Source organism: Sus scrofa, chromosome 17 (genome assembly GCF_000003025.6).
Source record: "Sus scrofa isolate TJ Tabasco breed Duroc chromosome 17, Sscrofa11.1, whole genome shotgun sequence".
Lineage (NCBI taxonomy): Eukaryota > Metazoa > Chordata > Mammalia > Artiodactyla > Suidae > Sus > Sus scrofa.
Window position 1 is genome coordinate 44,072,270 of NC_010459.5, and position 21,768 is coordinate 44,094,037.

The window sequence follows — 21,768 nt, forward strand, 5'->3', positions numbered from 1 at the left end:
CAAACAGTTTCTGTTGGCTTTGGGCAAACTCTCAAGTAAGGAAAGATTCTGGTGTCAGTAAGTACCTTTCTGTCTCCTGTCCTCTCTTGGAGGTATGTCCCCTCTCCAGCAATGACAGAAAGGAGAAGACCGCCAGGCTTACCAGGAATCCAAGTGAAAAAGATGCTGTAACCTTACATCAAATAACCAATTTAACATGTGTGATGTGCTACAGCAGTGACAGACCAACACTGTAAGAAACACACGGAAAGGCCTGCCTCTGTAGCATGCAGCTGAACACTCAGTATCCTAGCTTCTGCCTATGTGAATCAATCCGAAGGAAGCGTTCATCTCAAAAGAGGTATGACTCAATCATTTCAGAGTGAAGGGTCCCACAGGGTGCTGACTGGAAGAATGTCAAAGCAGAGGCAATAAACTGCTCGAACTTGCAATTTCTCCATTGTGAGCATGCCTGTTCTTTGGCCTTTGGCAAGTTTTCAATCTCTCAAGCTTACTTCATTTGCAGAAGGGAGATAACACATAAAAGTACTTTGCAAGGTGATTGTGAGGCACAAATAAGTTGATTACGCCAAGTGTTCAACCAAATGCTGGCACAAAGCGAATGCCCACCATATGGCAGCTGGGACTGAGGAGATGCAGACACAGGCCCAACGGCTCGATGACCGATCACCATTTCTCTCTTTCAACTGGAGTGTGTTCTCCGAGTATGGCTTCAGGACGCAATCAAACAGGAACAATAACAACAAAAGTCTATTGAGACCCAGGTAAGTAAACTGCCAGATACTGTACCGAGTCCTCTGTATGCATTTTTCATTTTTTTATGCTCAATGACTAAATGACCCATTTTAAACAGAAGGACACTGCAGAATGGGAAGTTGGTAATCTCATCTAATATTACATACAGTTACTCAGTGGTGAAGATGGAATTCAAACCTAGAAGGTCTAACTCTGGGCGAGAAGCTCTAATCACAGTGTTATGTTGCCTCTGGTGAGCGAAGACACACAAGGCTGAATCCATCACTGTTAGTCACTAAGAGTAACTTAGCTCCATGCTTAGGGCTGTTTCCTCATCTGAAAACAGCCGATCTCCCTTGCAGGTGGCTGGTCCTCCAGGCCTGGCTGCCCTCCTCTTTGGTCTGGGTATGAGTGGCAGCAACAGCACAGACCGAGACCTACAGACCCAGGCAACTTCCTCCAAGCTGTTATAAAACCCTAAGGCCGACAGAGAGAGGGAGAGCTGCCTTCCTACATTTGTTTGCCAGGAACTGCTGCGCTCAGGAGCTCCAACAATGGAAAAGATGAAATCCTTATCATTGTAGAGCCCACACTCTGGTGGTTATGAAAGACAGAATTACACACTAGCCATGCAGTGTGATGAGTGCTCCTAAAACACAGTTGGAAACCAAGAAAGTCACCAACTCTGCCAGACCCTAATCAGACAGGGGAAAGAATCCGCCAGGTGAAGTTTGTGTTCCAGGTTGAAGGAAATGGAGATCTCCAGGACATTAGACCTCTCTTTGCAGAGGTAACAGGATATATAAAAGCCAGTGAGAAAGATCCTGCAGCACTTTTCTTTTTGCAGGATAATCAAGTCTCCTACTACCTCCATAACTTTCATGTAGAAAGTAGATACACATCAACTGTCATAGACATAAAATTCAGAGATTTTATTATGAAAAAACTACAGGATTTAGAAAAAGATCTGCGCAAGGAGGAGCCACTCTTGCGTCCTCTGGCTAGTATGGCTTTTTTTTGTAGCTCATTAAAACTACTTGAACTTCCTTTTCTCTAGAATGGGGCTAAGAGTAAGAGGTGCTTTGCAAGCCTGGATGTATTCCATCTATACTCGAACATCAATCACTACTTGGGCTGAGAGACTCTCAAATTCTCAACTTGCAAGAATAGAGTCATTGTTCAGGTCCTGATTTTCCTACAATGGGATCTGACCATTTTAAGCATCAAATTTTCCTACAGGAGTTTCTCCCTGGCTGACTTCGGGTATGACTTCATCTTCTTTTTACAGACCTCCCACTTCAGGGAGCACCTGGAAGAGGACCTGCCCAGAGCAGGGACAAGACCTGCTGATGGCAACACGAGGACACAGATACTTGTTACTATTTCTGTTGAAAGACATTCATCTCCCTATATAGGTTTGATAGAGAATGATAATTCCTTTACAACTCTTGGCTCCAGACCATTCCAAACAAAAAAACCTTTCAAACCAACTGCCTTGGAAGGTCTCTGTAGGTTCACTGACTGCAGCTGTATCTGAAATCTGTGAACTGTTTACCAATCAAAAGTACTGTGGACAAAAAAGTCACCTGCCATATCAATAAACGAAGGATGTTGCAGCCATCAAGCCATCAGCCACTGTAGCCACCTGACTGTGCACCCTGAGAGGATTCAGGATGGAGAAAAACAGGATACTGGCCCTAGATAGCTCAGGTGCATATCCAAGGAATGATTTCAATGAGCCCTGATGAAGGCATCTCCACATACACAGAAAGGCACTAAATTCATTAACTTGAAATATCTGTTCTGCTTTAATTAACAGTAATCTTTTGATGTTCTAACTATCTGGTTTATCAGCAAAGCCCCCTATATAGCCTGGCTCCTCCCTAACCTCTTTGGAAGAGTCCCCATGAGCTATCTGAGAGGCTGTCTCCCAGGCTTACGTCATCAGCCAAGTCCACCACCAAATAAAATATAATTCTCAATTTTTAGGTTGTGCATTTTTTGACAGCATTAAAACAGAGAAAGGGTGGGGGAAAGGACTAGACTAGATCATCTCCAATGTCCCTTCTGATGCTAACATTCTAGGCTTCTCTGACCCCCCTGACCGTCACCTTTTAAGACAACAGCTCAGTGAGCTCTGGAAGACACAAGAGAAGCGAGGGGTCTGGGGATGACGTGATTTGAAGAAAGGCAGAAAAACCATGGATATTTCACCTGACAAGAGATTTAAAGAGATTAAGGTAGCTAGTTAGCTGGACTCAAAAATTTTAAATCCTATCAGAGAGGAAAGAAAGAAGTTCTGTCCTCTGCGGGATCTTAAATCTAGACAGAATCCATGGAGCGAGATTTCTGGGTTAGTATGAGGAAGTGTCGCCCAGAGATGACACGGGCGTCCTTGGAAGGAGCACGTCCCCCTCCCATTCCTGGAAGTACCTAAACCTGCCTGGAATGACCCCAACAGTGATGCTGCAGAAAGGACAGAACACGGAGGCCATGCAGACATGCCTTAGGGTCCCTGCAGTGCTGAGCTTCTCCATCAACCAACCACTCCCCTTCCTATGCCCAGGTCTGTTTAATGTAGAGGAATTATCCCGGTTATGGATGAAAGGATCTTTGGGCTTCTTTAGCCCTGCTGCTGAGCTGCCCGAGAACAGAACTGGGAGAAGCGAACACCCAACCAGTGTCTTCAGCACAGGACAGGGGGTGGGAGACAACAGGGGGCACAGCAGGCCTAGTTCAGATGCTGGCTGTCCCTCCACGTTTGTTATTTTAGCATATGGACTAGAAGTCAAGATTAATCTGTTTATAATCTATTTACCTCAAGATCTGAAAGAAACAACACCCTAATCCTTCTACTTTTGATTATATTCTATAGCCCAGGTTTTAAGGATGGGGGCAAAATAAGTAATAAAGGCATTAATTTCCTAGATGAATTAAAAAAAGGAGTCTGATACTACCATCAGGAAACTTGGGCTATTTTTACCAATTCTGCCATCACCTCCACTTCAGTGCCGAGATCTCTGAGACTGAAAAATTTTTTGTTCTAGTTCTGCAGAAGTTGGTAATTTGATAGGGATTGCATTGAATCTGTAATTGCTTGGGTAGTATAGTCATTTTGACAGTATTGATTCTTCTAATCCAAGAACATGGTTTATCTTTTCATCTGTTTGTATCATCTTTGATTTCTTTCATCACCGTCTTAGAGTTTTCTTTAGGTCTTTTGCCTCCTTAGGTAGGCTTATTCCCAGATATTTTATTCTTTTTGTTGAGATGGTAAATGGGATTATTTTCTTGATTTCTCTTTCTGATCTTTCATTGTTAGTGTATAGAAATGTAGAAATTTCTGTTTATTAATTTTATATCCTGAAACTTTACAATATTCACTGATGAGCTCTAGTAGTTGTATCTCTAGGATTTTCTATGTGTAATACCATGTCATGTGTAAACAATGACAGTTGTACCTCTTTTCCAACTTGGATTCCTTTTATTTCTTCTTCTTCCAATTGCTATGCCTAGGACTTCCAAAACTACGCTTTTCATTACCATTGGGCAGGTATGAAAGTTCAGGTGTCCACATGGTCTTTGCCGACACCACGGGTGGGGTTGAGGGCCTCATTACTTCCTATCAGGGATGAAAGTCCCAGCTGCCAAACTGGCTTTTTTGGTAAAAAATTATGTTTCATATTGGGCATGGGTTAGTCTTTAAGAGTTTTCCACAGTAATATTTGCATGTAAAGAGATGTTTTCTAAATGGGTAAACAGATTTTAGGAAGCCAATAAACTGTTCATGGTTACATAAAAAAAGTATTAAAAATTGGAGAAAAAAAATAAAAAGTTTTTTTTTTTTTTCTTTTTTTGCTTTTTAGGGCCACAACCCAGGCTAGGGGTTGAATTGGAGCTCAGCTTTCTTTATTTTTAATAAAGAAAGACAACTACAGACCAACAGCTCTCATGAATATACCTATAAAAATTCTTAACAAATACTAACAAACAGAATTCAACAATAAGATTTATATACCATGACCAAGTAGAGTTCATCCCAATTTATCCAGGGATGCAAGGTTGGTTCAATATTTGAAATGAATGTAATCTACCGTATTTATAAGCTAAATAAGAAGAGTCACATGATCATATTAAGAAGTACAAAAATATATTTGTTTTATTTATTTATTTATTTATTTTTATTATTATTATTTTTTTGTCTTTTTGCTATTTCTTGGGCCGCTCCCGCGGCATATGGAGGTTCCCAGGCTAGCGGTCTAATCGGAGCTAGAGCTGCCAGCCTATGCCAGAGCCACAGCAACGCGGGATCCGAGCCGCGTCTGCAACCTACACCACAGCTCACGGCAATGCCGGATCCTTAACAAGGGCAGGGACCAAACCCGCAACCTCATGGTTCCTAGTTGGATTCGTTAACCACTGCGCCACGACGGGAACTCCTATTTATTTTATTTTTTGGTCTTTTTGCCGTTTCTTGGGCCACTCCCGTGGCATATGGAGGTTCCCAGGCTAGGGGTCCAATCGGAGCTGTAGCCGCTGGCCTACGCCACAGCCACAGCAACGCAGGATCCAAGCTGCGTCTGCAACCCACACCACAGCTCACGGCAACGCCGGATCCTTGACCCACTGAACAAGGGCAGGGATCGAACCTGCAACCTCATGGTTCCTAGTCGGATTCGTTAACCACGGAACCATGACGGGAACTCCAAGAAGTACAAAAATATATTTGACAAAATTCAATATCCATTCATATTAACGTCTTAGAAAACTAGGAACAGAGGGGAATGTTTTCATCTCTCTCTTACTCTTTGTCTTTTTAGGGCCACGCCCACGGCATATGAAAGTTCCCAGGCTAGGGGTTGAATAAGCCACAGCTGCTGGCCTAAGATACAGCCACAGCAACACCAGATCCAAGTTGCGTCTGCAGCACTTTGAGGCAACGTGGGATCCTTAACCCACTGAGCGAGGCCAGAGATATTAATGGATACTAGTCAGGTTCGTAACCCACTGAGCCATAACAGGAACTCCGGTTTTCATCTTTGATAAAGAACATCTACAAAAAGCCTAGGGCTAACATAACACAATGATTAAAGACTGAATTTTTTCTTCTACAGTCTTTCTGACTATAGATCAAATAGAAATAAAACTATCCCTATTTGTAGGCGACATGATTATTGATGTAAAAAAATCTCATGAAGGGAGTTCCCGTCGTGGCTCAGTGGTTAACAAATCTGACTAGGAACCATGAGGTTGCGGGTTTGATCCCTGGCCTTGCTCAGTGGGTTAAGGATCCGGTGTTGCCATGAGCTGTGGTGTGGGTTGCAGACGCGGCTCAGATCCTGCATTGCTGTGGCTCTGGCATAGGCCGGCAGCTATAGCTCCGATTGGACCCCTAGCCTGGGAACCTCCATATGCCGCGGGAGCGGCCCAAGAAATGGCAAAAAGACAAAAAAAAAAAAAAAAAAAAAAAAATCTCAAGAAGCCTAAAAAAAATCTCTTCGAACTAGTAACTGAGTTCAGCAAGTTTGCAGGATACAAGATAAACATAATATAACATCATTTACAATCACTTCAAAGAACATGAAGTACTTAGATGTAAATCTACTAACATGTACAGGGCTTCTTTGCTGAAAAGCTACAAAACTGTCATGAAAGAAATCTAAGATCAAAATAAACAGAAAGCTATACAGTAAGCTTCAATACAGTGAAAAATCAATATAGTAAAAATGTCAATTCTCCCCAAAGTGATAAATGGGTTTAACGCAATTCCTATAAAAATTCCAGCAAGAATTTTTGTAGATATGGATAAGATTATTCTAAAACTTATATGGAAAGGCAAAGGAACAAGAAAGGCTAAATCAGGAGTTCCTGTCGTGGCGCAGTGGTTAATGAATCCAACTAGGAACCATGAGGTTGTGGGTTCAATCCCTGCCCTCTCTCAGTGGGTTAAGGATCCAGCATTGCTGTGAGCTGTGGTGTAGGTTGCAGACGTGGCTTGGATCCCGGGTTGCTGTGGTTCTGACATAGGCCGGTGGTTAGGGCTCCGATTCGACCCCTAGACTGGGAACCTCCATATGCTGAGGGAAGTGGCCCTAGAAAAGGCAAAAAGACAAAAAAAAAAAAAAAAAAAAAAAAGAAAGGCTAAATCAATTTTGAAAAAGAAATGGGAAGACTCAGTCTACCCAATCTTAAGACTTATAACTATCGTAACTGATACTAGTATATGCTATGAGCAAAGCAACAGAGTAGAGAACCCAGAAATAGATCCGCACAAATATGTCCAACTGATTTTTTGCCCAAGGATCAAAAATGAATCAATGGAGTAAAGACAGCTTTTTATTTAAAACATTGTTTTAAAATTTTAATTTAATTATTATTGGGTTTTTTTTTGACATTTTCCACAGCATGTGAAAGCCTCCAGGCCAGGGATCAAACCCACATTACAGCTGTAACCAGAGCCACAGCAGTGACAACACTGGATCTTCAACCCACCGAGCCATGAAGGAACTCCAGTTTTTTAAAATAAGTGGTTTCAGAACAATCAGACAGGTTAAAAAAGAAAAGAAAAGAAAAGAACCTCAATGTAATTCTCTCCATTTAATGAAAATTAACTTAAAATAGATCACAGACTTATAATGCGTAACTATGAAAATTCAGAAAAAAATGAAGAAAATCTTCAAGATCTACAGATAGGCGGAATTTTTGGATTCGACACTAAAAATGTGATCCATAAAAGGAAAAACTGGTAAGTTTCACTTCATCAAAATTAACAATGTTCTGTGAAAAACAAGGGGAAGAGGATAAAAAACTATGGGCTGGGAGAAGGTATTATGTATGTGACAAAAGTTTGGTATCTGGACTAAATAAAGAACTGTCCAACAGTAAAACAGAGAAAGAACGCAATTAGAAAATGGGTTAAGGACATGAAGAAACTGTCACTGACGAGGTACACATATGGCAATTAAGCACATATAAAGATGTTAGGGAAATGCAAATTAAAGCCATGAGTTACCATTACACACCAATCAGAATGGCTCAATTAAAAATTATCGGCAACAACCAAAAGCCAGTGAGGATGAGGAAAAAGGAGATCTTTTACTGATGCTGGTGGGAATGTAAAACGGTACAGCCACTCTAGAAAACAGATGCTCAGTTTCTTGCAAATACCAAACATGTAACTACCATACAACTCAGCAAATGTACTTCTGGACATTTATCCCAGAGAAATGGAAATATACGTTTACACAACATCTGTATGCAAATGTTACAGAGGTTTTTGCAGTAGCAAAAAATTGGGAAGAAACCAGATATCTTTCAACAGATGAATAGTGAAAAACTACTCCGTGATAAAAAGAAATGAATTACTGATAACAGAGAGCAATCTCCATCAATCAACAGGGACTTATATTAAGTGACAAAAGCCAATCCCCAAAGGTTACATATTATATGACTCCATTTAGGTAATATTCTTAACATGACAAAACCATAGAAACGGAGAATAGGTTAGAGGTTGTCAGGAATTAAAAATTTGAAGGGAGTGAGGGAGGGACGGAGATGTGGCTGTAAAGGGGCAACATGACGGATCTTTGTGGTCATGGAAACGTCCTGGGTCTTGACTCCATCAAAGTCAGCATCCTGGCTATGACACCGTACCAGAGTTTTGCAAGATGTTTCCATGGTGGAAAACAGGAGAAAAGGTACATGGGCTCACTCTGTGTTGAATCTTATAATTCCATCTATAATCTACAGTGACCTCAAGATCAAAAGTTGCAATAGAATGAAACTGCAAAACAATCTGTGAGCCTACAATTTTCACAATAAAACACTGTGGAAAATGTAATGCAATCAAGCTTCCCAAGACCACGACACCAAGATGGGGGTTTCTTCCCTTGATGTTAAAGATGGTGGGGATTCCCCACATAGCACGTGCGACTCACCATTTGTTTCTGGAGGCCATCCACCTTGTCTTCTGTATTGTCTTCTTTATCCATGTTGCCTCTAAATAAAAATTTTAAAAAATAAAAATAAAATAAAAAAATAAAAATAGGAGCTATTTTGCATGCAACCAGGATGCTTGAAAGAAAACTTCCTGGATCAGTGACTGAAGAGAATATCAGCAGATCCCTTTCCCCACAGGCCTCAAAATCTTGGTTTCTCCAGTGTTATAACTTCTAGGAGCAAGGACTTCGACTCACCGGAGACTCTGGTTTGGGACTATGATTTATTCTGGCAAATTCAGGGGCTGGCTGTTCAACAATGACATTGGTCAACAACGTCTTTAAAAAAGTAATTCTGCCTATCAAGAATTATCTGGGAACTTTGTGGCTGTGATAAAAGAACAGACTTTAAAAGAGTCTGAGGCGGGAGTTCCCGTTGTGGCTCAATGGTTAACGAATCCGACTAGGAACCATGAGGTTTCGGGTTCCATCCCTGGCTTCGCTCAGTGGGTTAAGGATTTGGCATTGCCGTGAGCTGTGGTGTAGGATCCCTCGTTGCTGTGGCTGTGGCGTAGGCCAGAGACTAGAGCTCCGATTAGATCCCTAGCCTGGGAACCTCCATATGCCGCAGAAGCAGCCCTAGAAAAGGCAAAAAGACAAAAAAATAAAAAATAAATAAAAAAAATAAGAGTCTGAGGCTGTGCAAACCGAGAGCCCTGGTGTGCCAGCCCCCAGATCTCACAGTAAGTCTTTGCACACAGTCACTCACATCTGGCAGCAGTCATGTCCCAGAAAGGGAGCTCTGCGGTGCCTGCGGAAGGACGTTCTGCCCCCTGGACCAGCAGCTGCTGGCCTGTAGGTTAGCTGCCTAACATCTTCTCTCTCGTGAGCTTATCCCGTGTGTTGATGCCCGTGTGTTTTTCACGATTCCTTTTAAAATCAACCTTGAAGGATTATTGTCTCAAATATTCTCCTCTTTGCTGCTCGGGTCCTAGGGGCAGGAGGAGCCTCCTACCTTCACAGCTTAACTGCAGAAAGGAAAGCCACTGACAAAAATATAAGCTTAATGACACATTCAGGGACCTCCCTCAGGTAGTGTTTTTCCTGACCCAGCGACTCCAATGTTAGGGAACCCCAATCCCTTGAGCATTTGATTATCTGAAAGACCTTGAGGCAGAGAATGCTATGGCAGCTGAAGTGTTCCTTAGTGGGTAAGGACAGATGGAAAATGCATTTCACCCTTTCCTCAGCTACAGGTGGTTAGGGGCTCTGGGTAGTGTATGCCCTCATGCCCAGGCCTGCCCCATGGCCCAAGGCAATGAGAAGTAGTATCTGCTACTATGGGGGAGAAGATTAGGCCAAAAGCTTACCAAACACAAGCTAAGAGATACATGCAATATTTTCCGAACATGTATGTATTTTAGAAAACCACAGCTTTTGGCTATTTATTTAGCTTTCCTATGAATTTATGAATTTGGGGGTTATGCCAAAAGTAAATTAAACTCAGACAAAGTGTGGATACTTCCCTACTTTTCTGCACACAATGGACTAATAAGACTGAATGCCACGCCATCGAGCCGTGGCTCCCAAATCTACCTCACACATGAACAATGCAATCCTTAGATGATGCTGGGATTTCATGAGGCATTTCAAGGTCAGGAAGCCTGAACTGGCTGTGTCTTTTCCTAAATTTCTGTCAAGTAAGAGAAGCTATGAGAGGCCTGAATTCTTCCTTGAGAATCCACTGACCAGACGAGCCTGGTGAAGGAGGGGGGCAAGACGGTGGGCAGCTGGGGGAACCGATGAAGGACAGGAACTGACATTTGGTTCAAAGTGTTTAGAAGTCAAAGGAAAGGCCTGTGGCATCACAGGATGTAACCAAAGCAGCAATTTTGGGGGGTGGCTCGGGGAGATGCCAGACCATGAGGAAGACTGAGATTTCTGGGTGGAGGGGAGGTGGTCAGAGACTCGTGGTGGGGTATGTCTTCTCACCTTTCGGGAATGTCCGAGGTCCCATCCGTGACACCCTGCTCTGCAGAAAGGGACTTCTCATCCGGCATCCCAACCTTCTCCAGGAAGCAAAGAGCCGGGTCCGCTCGCATGGCGTTGTACCTCTCGTAACCTGACCAGGGCAATGGGAAACAAGAGAGGTCACAGCAGAACTCACGGAATCTGCCTTACACCCTGGACGGTCATTCTGTTTTCCTCATTAAGCAAACAAACAATACTTATTTGAGAATAATTGGATTCTGGAAGATTTCCTGTCAGGGGAAGATCCTTAAGCTAAAGTGGACACCTCTGAGTAGTGACAAAAAATGAAAGCTGATGTAAATATTCTGTGTCTGTGAAGACACAAGATACAGGGACAATTCCCACTTGTTTGTTTTCTTTGGACAGCGAGGGAATTAGGCAGGGTAGTTTTGCAACTTTTTCCCCAGACCACCATGCCCAACTCTGGACACTCTGTTACCCTGTCATCTTCTGAATGGGCCTAGTTTTCTTATAGTCCACTTTTATCCCAAGTGTTAAAAAGGGAAGCAGAGTGATGGACGCAAAGGATGAAATATAAAGACCACTGTGATTGTCAACTGGATTAAAATGGACCTGTTGCTTCTATAGTCTCAAAACCAGTATGAAACCCTACACCACTGCTCAGGAATTGGAACTGCCCCTCACCACACCCCAGTCAAAACCGATGGAGGATTTCTGACCCAGATCTCAAAAAGGAAGGCGGAACAATGAAAAAACATTACTTTAATTTGATAAAGCCATGCATGAGAATCTGTTATTATTTTATTGAACCTAATGTAATCCTGTAATGGGACAGAAGAGTTTGCTCACATCTCCTGTCATATCAAACTACTTTGAAGGAAACTCCTTCATGATCCTAAAACCCTTTTTCCATGTTGCTCGTAACAAAGTCAATTTCTGGCTCTGTGATACACATGGAGAGCCCCTGTCACAGGTGATGAAAGATGCTGTGTCTAAAATGAGAACTGGCTTGGCTGCTAATGACAATTTTACTTGGTTGAGTATTTCACTTTCATGCTGGATTTGGTTCCAATACCACCACTGATGCTGCTCTAGCCTTCGTGTGCAGGCAGCACCTGTTACTTTCTCTGAGGAACTGCAGGTACTTCATCTTTTAATCCAAAGTGACTCGTCTGCCATCTCCACGACAGGTGCTGCCTGCACGAGGCATATGGCAGGAGAAACTGTGGCACCTTATGTTCTTTATTCACTTATTCCTTAGGGCAATTATTTGATTACTGAAGTCTCATGAGAACATGGACTCCCTAGGAACAGAATCTGTATCTGTTTTCACTCATCATTATATATTCGGTTCCCAGCACAGGGCCTGACACTGTATACACTCAACAAACAATGGACTGGGTGTGTCCATTTGGCTCAAATTCTCCCCCAATAATCGCTGTAGGAAGAACCATTCTCACTCTCCCCCATGTCCTGCCTCAGCTCACAGCAGAACTGAGATGTCCTCTAGGCTCCTGCTGGCCTGAGGAAATGCCCGCTGTGTCCCCACCTGCCCCTCCCCCTGGAACGAGGGTGCTTTATCTGACAGCTGAGGTGGCAAGTGCTTCCTCCGCGGACCCTCTACTATGACGGAGGTTAACCGGCCGTGCCTGTCCTGCCTTCACGCACGCTGTGCCAGACCGTGAAGCACGCCACTTCCCCCAGGTATCCACCACCTGGTGAGTTGCTTTCTGCAGACTTCTTGTCATGTGTGGGTCTGAAGTCTAGACAGGTTCTGTGCTTCTATTTCTCAACCAGCTACGAAGCTGGAGGCGAGGAAGTGACTGATTTGGTTCCTGAGAAAACCTGAACAACTGTCCTGAACAGAGGGTAGTAGGAGCTGTTAACAGCAACACAAAGACATAGAGGGTGGAACGACAGGTGGCATAGGCTGCCCGCCTCTTTCCACTTAGTCTGAAAGCCCCTCTGGAGGAATATGAACAGAAATACTAAAATATGTATCATGATGAACATTTCGTGAATCCAAGCTGTGCTGGAGGGGTGGTGGTCTCTTACCGCGATTAAAAGCGGTCAAGAGCATCCTTCAGAACAGGTTTGCTGCAGGGCCCGTCCTGCCATAAGCAGAAGCCCCAACCAAAGACTCAGTCAAGTCTTCCCCGGGCAGTCAGCTCAGAGCTGGAACTAACTGGAACTGGAATTAACTGGAGCAGGCTAAAGCCCCCTGATCTAAACAGGGTGGTTAGCAGGCTGCGTATGGGCTGGACTAAAAGATCCACAAAACCTTGGACAATGAAGAGTTGTGTGTTTCTTAACAAAGAGTATGGCTGCATCATGACAGCTCTTACTTATGCCTCCAGGGCACGGGGACAAGGCAGAGACAGCCCCTGATGGAGGCTTGAAACCAGACGGTCTGGCTCTCTGAAAATGCCACATCTCCACCGGCTGCTGGGTGTCTGGGAGTTTATCACCTGGTAAGATAGGCCTTGTGGGTTTGCTTATCCTGTGGCGAGGGCTGTTACATGGGGCATCAGGTGTGTTACCCGGATGAGGACAGGGCTAAGCCTGGGCCCATGGACTATCTGATGGGAGCACCCAGCCAGGAGAAGGATCTGATTTGGACTCTGCGAGACACCAAGGAGGATGGGCCCATAAAGCCAACCACAGGCATCTGTCCAACCTACCCAGGTTTGACTCCAGTATTCCTGTTCCCACCACAAGGGTCTGGTCCAATCCAAAAGTGCACTAGTCTGCATGTGTGGCTTAACACAGCTCACCCAGCACAGGGCACAGAGGCCGGGTTTCCCCCATCTTCAGAGTGTGCCCTCTCAGCTCATCATACACGACGACCAGGCACTCCAGGCACTGCACACGGCACTCTACTGGCACCTGCCCCTCAGCCCTGACTCTGAATATCTGAGCTCACCTCAACTGGAGATCAGGGAGGGTCTGAATGGAATGGGTGATGTATGAGCTTAGGGTCTCACAGGGGTGCTCAGAAATTATCAACTTATACCTCCCCCTGCCCCCCCAACTGCTACAGAACAGCAGAGTTTTAGGTTTGGAAGTCAGCTCAGACCTCATGTGACTGACCCTCTACCACTTCTGATGTGAGACTAAGAGAGATGCATCGATTACTCCCACTAGCCTAAACCGTGAGGAGGGATCCCAGCACCAGCAGGCATGGAGCCCGTGTTAGCCTGCCTGTCACGGGACAGAAGGGGGCTTGGGCCTCTGGGCCTGTCCTCCTGAGCACCCTCTGAGGCTACACTCAGGACTGATGGTGAGTGACACCTACCATCACTGAGTAATGACCCTCTTCATCCCAAATTATGCTCTGGCCTTAAAGGTTTTGTACGATACTGCCTTTGCCTCCCAGGTTTTGGTTTGGTTTGTCTGGGCTGCAGAGACCATCTTGGTGGTGTCTCGTCTTCTCCCTTAGGGGTCCACCTCATTCTGCCTTCATCTCACCTTCTCCCTCATGGCTCCCCTTCTTCATCTCCCGGAGGTATGTTCTTCCAGCTCTGCTTGCCTGGGCCAAGGGGCCTTCTCTTGCCCTCCTTTCCCAAAGGGGCCTGCTTCCCATTTCTGTGTGGTCATGGGGGCACGAGGCCATGTCTCCCATTTCTGTGAGATTATTAAAAACCTAGTTCCCCTGGTTTGCTGTCATAGCAGCCCCTGAGCTTTCAGCTCTGGCTTGAAGTGACCTCTCATCTGGGGATTTTCCTTTATTTCTTTCAAGTTCAGCTAAGTGGTTTAACACTGTTGCCATAATTCATTCACCTGGATGGCTCCCTTCTCCCTCCTCCCAGCTGCCGGGGATGGTTCCTCTTCTATCAGGTTCTTCTTATCAGGACTGTCCCAATCTGCCATCGTTTTTTGTTTTGTTTTGTTTTGTTTTGTTTTTTTAGGGCCACACCCATGGCATATGGAGGTCCCCAGGCTAGGGGTGGAATCAGAGCTGCAACTGCTGGCCTACGCCACAGCCATAACAACGCAAGATCTGAGCCTCGTCTGCAACCTACACTACAGCTCACAGCAATGCTGGATCCTTAACTTACTGAGTAAGGACAGGGATTGAACCTGCGTCCTCATGGACGCTAGTCAGATTCGTTGACCACTGAGCCATGAGGGGGAACCTCCCACTCTGCCATCTTGATCTGACTCTCCCAACCCCAGTGATTTGACAAAGGGCTCTCAACAGCACCAGGCCTCCCAAAGTTTGCATTTCTAACACCAGAAGCTATGCTTTGAAGGGGTTCCTCATTAAAATAGGGACAGGCATGGCTGTTATGTAAATACAGCTGGCTGGCTTGCAAATGCTGAAGAATTCTACCCACAGGGAATATGTTCCAAAGTGAACCTTCTAAGTGACAGTGGACCAGCACCAAGCACCCATTATGCACTAAGCTGCCCACACACACTGTCTCATTTAATCTTCAAACAACCCCCCCAGGAAGGTTGTCTGGATGGTCTCCCCAGTGTACAGGCAAGGAAATGGGTCAGAGAAGTTTATGACTTGCCCAAGGTCACATTTTAGTAAGTAGCAGAGCTGACAGTGAAAGCCAGGTACACCTCATTCTCCCCACTTTATTTATTTATTTGTCTTTTTTTTTTTTTTTAAGGGCCGCACCCTCAGCACATGGAGGTTCCCAGGCTAGGGGTCAAACTGGAGCTATAGCTGCTGGCCACAGCCACAGCCACAGCCACAGCAATGCCAGATCCGAGCCACATCTGCCACCTACACCACAGCTCACAGAAACACCGAATCAATCCTTAACTCACTGAGTGAGGCCAGGGATCGAACACACAACCTCATGGATCTTAGTCGGGTAAGTTAACCACTGAGCCACGACAGGAGCTCCTAATGCTCCCCACTTTAAACCCTGCTCTCTGGTTCAAAATTGTGGCTAATTCCCCTGGCAGGGAAGGTGTGTGTCAGGTACTCTACAGTGACCGTTATCTGGCTGCCACTATTCATTTCAACAGCTGGCTGAATGCAAGGGCGGGTGTTTAAAACAGGGCCAGAAGTGAAAAAAACAGGGCATTTATTTCAGTTTTTCCAAGCTACTCAAAAACCTCTCTCGGGAGTTCTCATCGTGGCGCAGTGGAAACAAATCCGACTAGGAACCATGAAGTTGTGGGTTCAATCCCTGGCCTCACTCAGTGAGTTAAGGATCAATCCGGTGTTGCTGTGAGCTGTGGTGTAGGTCACAGATGCAGCTCAGATCTTGCATGGCTGTGGCTGTGGCATAGGCTGGCAGCTGTAGCTCCAATTAGACCTCTAGCCTGGGAACTTCCATATGCCTCAAGTGAGGCCCTAAAAAGACAAAAGACAAAACAAACAAACAAACAAAAAAACCCCTCCCTCAGTCCCCTTTACTCTCCAGGTTACCTTTTTTTTTTTTTTTAAATGTCTATGCCATCTTCTATTCTTAAATTTTTATACTAACATAGCAAAAGATACACGCTAGGAATATGCAGATCAGCTAGAATGACCTTAGAATTCTGCATACATGTGAAATGCTAAAACCAACATTTTCCCCATTTGTTTATGCCTTCACTCAATTTCTTGGCCTGGGGCCTACCACATGACAGGCACCAGGCCAGATGCTGGGACTACAGACGTGAGCGAGAGCAGGGAGATCCCAGGTATGACAGGCTAGTGAGGAAGATACACACCAAACAAACCCTTTGTGGCCACCCTTTCACTGGCTGTATTTTCACGACTCACACATTATCTGGCCAAATCTCTGAGAGGACAGACATGAAGCTCCACTTTCTAAGAGAGATGAGCAACAGGCCTATGGAGTTTCTCAGCAGAGAGAAAACATTCATGACACACTCACCGTGTTTGAACACGCCAATCAGAAGTGACTTATCGGCCTCCGCATCCCACCAATCTGCTGGGATCTCCACATAGTCAATGTCGGGCAGAGGCACTTCCAGCTCCCTGTGGAAGAAAGGGCACGGACTCAGAGTTCCTTCAACACGGAAGGAAAACAACCCAAGAGCTACTGGCCTGAACCTGGTCTTAAGCCACATCTAGTTGCACATGTAGAGGCTGCAGTGACACCATATGGGAGGACTCAGGTAGCTGGGGGCTAAGGCCTCTTAACCAGGGCTTTGCAGCAGGTGCGCAGAGGGAGCTATTTCAGCAGATATACTTGATGTCCGGGCTCCACTAAGACTAAGTGAAGCAGAAGCTGGAAAGCACCTCTTGGAGGACCTGCTGCCCGTCAGTCTGGGTGGAGCCGTGGCATCTACATGTGGAGGGTGGTTCTACTATGTCCCTTCAGCCGACAGCTGCAGCAAAAGCCTACAATCATACGGGTTATGTAAAGGCAGCACATCCCCTGAGAGACTGAATTAGTACTGAAGGGTGCCTGAATCGTCCTGGGTCAACACGTGGAGATCTCAAACACCATTTGAGAAGAAGCTGGTCTCAAGAACACAAAGAGAGCCTTTCGGAGCATAAAAGGCCAACAGGAGGGACTTCCTGACAATGGTCTGCTAATGGTCTGCTGGGTCAAACTGACCATAAATTGCACTTCTCCTGGACAAAGGGATAAAGACAGCTCACCCTAGGAAGCAGACATGCAGGGAATCACGGCCCTGCCGTCAGCCCCTCTCTGAGTTTCTGTCCATGTTCCGAGAGCTCTCATGGGGCCATAGCTTACTGGCTTTATTTAAACATGGTCCTTACCCTTTGAAGGCTCTGAGGTCTGGGGCAGAACATCCACCTGGATGGCTCCCCTCTCCCACCTCCCAGCTTCCTGGGTGGCTCCTCTGCAACATCTCAAGTCTCTTCTTCCATCGGGCTCTTCTTTTTGGAGCACAGGCTGACTGCCCCTTGCCAGCCCTGGCTCTCTCTGTGGGATGGGTTCCCTGGTCCCACCTCCCCAGGCAGTGCTCCCTATCTGGCTAGACTTGAAGGGCCCACTGCTCCGCCCACATGATGCCCTGGGCAGACCAACTTTTTTGGAGATGAACCGTTATTCATTCCTCGTGGAAATTTCTCCACAATAAGGCCTTTAACCTGATCAGGATGGGTGAGAGCTAAGACTGAGGCAGGCAGAGGACAGGAGGGATGAGGGAGGGCAATGGACTTATTCTCCACGTTTTCTACTAACTTCCATGTCTCCCTATCTAAGGAAGCGCATGGCGGGGGGAATAAGTAGATTCAGGTAGATTACTTCTGCCAGGTACCAGCTGATACAAATGATCAGCTTGAATTCTGCTGCGTTTATGACTCACAATCCGAACCTTTTTACCAAAACACTCAACCTCCCCCACTCCTACCAGAAATGCCCACAGTAACTACCAAAAGCATATCAGGTAGCGACAGTCACTGTGATGACTGGTCCTGATTACAAAATGCCCCAAAGCAAGGACTGCGGCTGCCCTTCACCTCTCTCCTTTAGTGCTCCTGTGACCACGAAAGCCATTAGCACTGCCCAACGGAAAGAGAGAGCAAGAAACCGCAGCCCCAGGAAATCTCAAAGCAAAGTTCAAACACTAACACTCCCGGCGTCCTCTGGGAACGACCAGCGCTGTATAGGGGGGGAGCAAACTGCTGATGTGGGGAAGGGGCAGAAGGCTGCCTGGGGAGCTCACTCGGGTAAACTGTGATCCTGACAACTCAATCAGGCGGTAACTGGGGGCTTGGCAGCCTCATTCCCTCAAATCTTGGGATATTCCCACAGGATTCTAGAGCTTTGGAAATAGCCACTTACAAAACTAAGGCACAACACATCAAACAGGTGACGAGGTATTAGTAATACAACAGGCAAATAAAAAAGAACCACTCAAAGGTAGAAGAGGACTGAAGGCCAAGAGTGCGGTTCTAAGTAAAGCTTTCATTCTGCAACTACTGGGTCAAGCGTATCAAAGTCATTAATATCCACCCTACAATGATTAGTTAAGGTAGAGAAATGACCATTTTGTTTTGTTTTGTTTTTTTTGCTTTTTAGGGCTGCACCTGTGGCATATGGAGGTTCCCAGGCTAGGGGTCCACTCGAAGCTACAGCAATGCCAGATCTGAGCCGTGTCTGAGATCTACACCACAACTCTCAGCAACACTGGATCCTTAACCCACTGAGCAAGGCTAGGGATCGATCCCACAACCTCATGGTTCCTAGTTGGATTCTTTTCCGCTGTGCCAAGACAGCAACTCCGAGAATTGACCACTTCAAAAGCAATTTTACAAAGCTATGGGGTTTGGGGAACCAACCAAGAACCTCATTAAGAGCTGTGGTGTTTTTTTTTTTTTCCCCTCTTTTTCTTTTTTGGCCGCCCTGCAGCATATGGAGCTCCAGGGCCAGGGATCAGATCTGAGCCCCATTTGTCTAAGCACAGCTGCAGCAACACAGGCTCCTATAACCCACTGGGCTGGCCAGGGATCAAATCTGCGTCCCAGAGCTCCAAAAACGCCACTGATCCCGTTGTGCCGCCGTGGGAACTCCTAAGAGCTGTGTGTGTGTGTGTGGTTTTTTTTTTTTTTTTTTGTCTTTTTAGGGCCACACCTGCGGCATATGGAGGTTCCCAGGCTAGAGGTCCAATCGGAGCTGCAGCTGCCAGCCTACACCAGGGCCACGGCAATGCGGGGTCCAAGCCGAGTCTGTGCCTACACCACAGCTTATGGCAACACTGGATTCTTAACCCACTGATGAAGGCTAGGGATTGAACCTGCATCCTCATGGATGCTAGTTGGGTTCGCTAACTGCTGAGCCATGACGGGAACTCCCATAAGAGCTGTGTTTTGAAGCAACTGTTTTCTCCTTTACTTCACCTGTAGATGACCTGGCTGAGCCATCCTTACTCCACCTGCCTGCTCGGCCAGTAACTGATCCTGGGCGGGAGGGAACACTGGCTTCTGGAAACAGGCAGGTTTGTCCAATGCCATCAACAGGCACTTCGTGGCAATTCTTTAACACTGGGAGCCAAGGTTGATGTGTTTTACCTGGCGGGAGTTCCTTCAAATGCTTTATCAGCTGCTTCCCCCAGTATTTCAGCTTTTAGGTAGTAAAGCATCCGGACTCGCAAAAGTACCCTATGAAAGATGAACACAGAAATGAAACTCATTAGAGCCCGCGAGCTGGGGGATTCTGGGCACTGCATGTCATCATGGCAATGAAGTAACATCGGGGGAAGCACTGGAAAAACCAAACCCCAGGTATTCTTGTGATTATTCCCATTTCGCACAAGAAAATGTATCATCTCATCAGGCCTCTGTGAAGGTCACCCTGAGAGGGGCGGCAGCAGAAACAGCATTACTCCCGGTCCTTAAAAAAGTACTTGTACTCACCCCGTTCAACATGGCCACAAAAACCCCCTCTCAGACCCAGCTGCCTTCCGAGAGGCTTCCTAGTTTGCTTATGAGTGAAGTCTGCTGAATGGTGCTGTTTGCAGAGTTTGACTTGTTCATGGTTACGGGCATACTGAAAGGTATTTTTCACGGCCGTACTGCTGGGGAGTGATCACATCTTCTCTCCTGAGGTGCTCAGGTCACTGTGATTCCACACTCAGGCTCCACGGGAAAACCTCAACATGTCTGACAGGAGCCAATTAAGTATTTGGTGGGCAACCATGGAAACTCCTGACAAAATATTTTTTAACACATGTATGACAGGTGTCAATAATGAAGGGTGGAGGCCTCTGAAAAAGCATCATTTCTCAGCCCTGGCTAGAAAGTACCACTGTGGGCTCCAGTTGTAGGCGGCAATACAAAAGCTAGAACTTTTAGATAGGAAAGAACCAGAGCTCCTGTTGCGGCTCAGTAGGAATGAACCCAACTGGTATCCATGAGGAAGCAGGTTCAATCCCTGGCCCCGCTCAGTGGGTTAAGGAACTGGCATTGCTATGAGCTGTGGTGTAGGTCGCAGGCACAGCTCACATCCTGCATTGTTGTGGTTGTGATGTAGGCTGGCAGCTTCAGCTCCAATTAGGCTCCTAGTCTAGGAACTTCCATATGCCACAGGAACGGCCCTGGGGGGAAAAAAAAAATCAGAAAGTGCCCTTACTTGTGTGGCATACCATTCCTCATCTCATACTCATATTCGAGATGTTCTTTCAAGGCTCAGAGAATGAGAACTCTAAGAATTTGCAATGGTAGCTGATCCTTCTACCTGGCTGGCAGTAGCTGATAGCCTCTTAGTAAGAACTAGAAAAACAGTATCTTAGGTACAGGATTCCTCCCTGCTTATATCTTATCTCAATCAGAAGAAGGTTTCCAGAAGATGTAAGATAGTGCTGTTTCTATTTCTCGAAAGAGAAGTCAATGTGTTGATATTCGGCAATATCCATAGTACAAGAGAAGAGAACTGAAAGCCCATGGTATTTACTTGTTTCCTAAGTGAGAAGCAAACAAATGAGGACCAATGGACAGCTCCTCTTAGAGTCTCGTCCTCCCAGACTGAGACAACAACCCAGGTGGCATCTGAGCTCACAGGGAAGGAGAGCTGGAGCTGGTCTGTAACACCCTTAACTTTAGCCAAACAAAACCTAGTAATATTTTGAGTGGCAGTGTTACTTTTTCTTTCATCTTCTTTTTCTAAAAATCATTTTCTTGATATGACATATACTTGCAGAAAGCACACTTTGCCTACATGTATGCTGGATTAATTTCCACATGCTGAACATATACACCCAGTACCCAGTCTCCAGATCAGGAAGCAGAACTTCTCCCCAGAAGGCCCCCTGGTATTTGACTGCCCATGACTCCTTAGAGTTTAGATTTGAAGCAAATGCCCCCCCCCACTTTTTTGACTTTTTAGGGCCACCCATGTGGCATACAGAGGTTACCAGGCTAGGGGTTGAAATGGAGCTACAGCTGCCGGCCTACATCACAGCCACAGCAGCACGGGGTCCGAGCCATGTCTGCGACCTATACCACAGCTCACAGCAACGATGGATCCTTAACCAACTGAGCAAGGCCAGGGATCAAACCCTTGTCCTCATGGATACTAGGTTGGATTTGTTGCCGCTGTGCCACAATGGGAACTCCAGAAACAGCTGCTTTTTAAATGCTTTGCGTACTTATGTGCCAGCATGTATAAGCTCACTTAACAATGTATTTGCTCCTCATAACAATGCTAAGTAGGAACTA

The 21,768-nt window shown here is 45.7% G+C and overlaps 1 protein-coding gene across 5 annotated transcripts in view; it reads right to left on the reverse strand.

Annotated features, from left to right (window-relative positions):
* CHD6 (chromodomain helicase DNA binding protein 6) overlaps positions 1-21,768 on the reverse strand; it is a 217,417-nt gene that overhangs the window by 24,214 nt on the left and 171,435 nt on the right. For all 5 annotated transcript variants that reach the window (XM_021077871.1, XM_021077869.1, XM_021077870.1 and 2 more), the window contains 4 exons: positions 19,624-19,713; positions 16,511-16,614; positions 10,665-10,794; positions 8,673-8,733 (listed from right to left, as the gene is read on the reverse strand). In XM_021077871.1, coding sequence (XP_020933530.1) covers positions 8,673-8,733; positions 10,665-10,794; positions 16,511-16,614; positions 19,624-19,713 — 385 coding nt within the window. The remainder of the gene's footprint in view (positions 1-8,672; positions 8,734-10,664; positions 10,795-16,510; positions 16,615-19,623; positions 19,714-21,768) is intronic.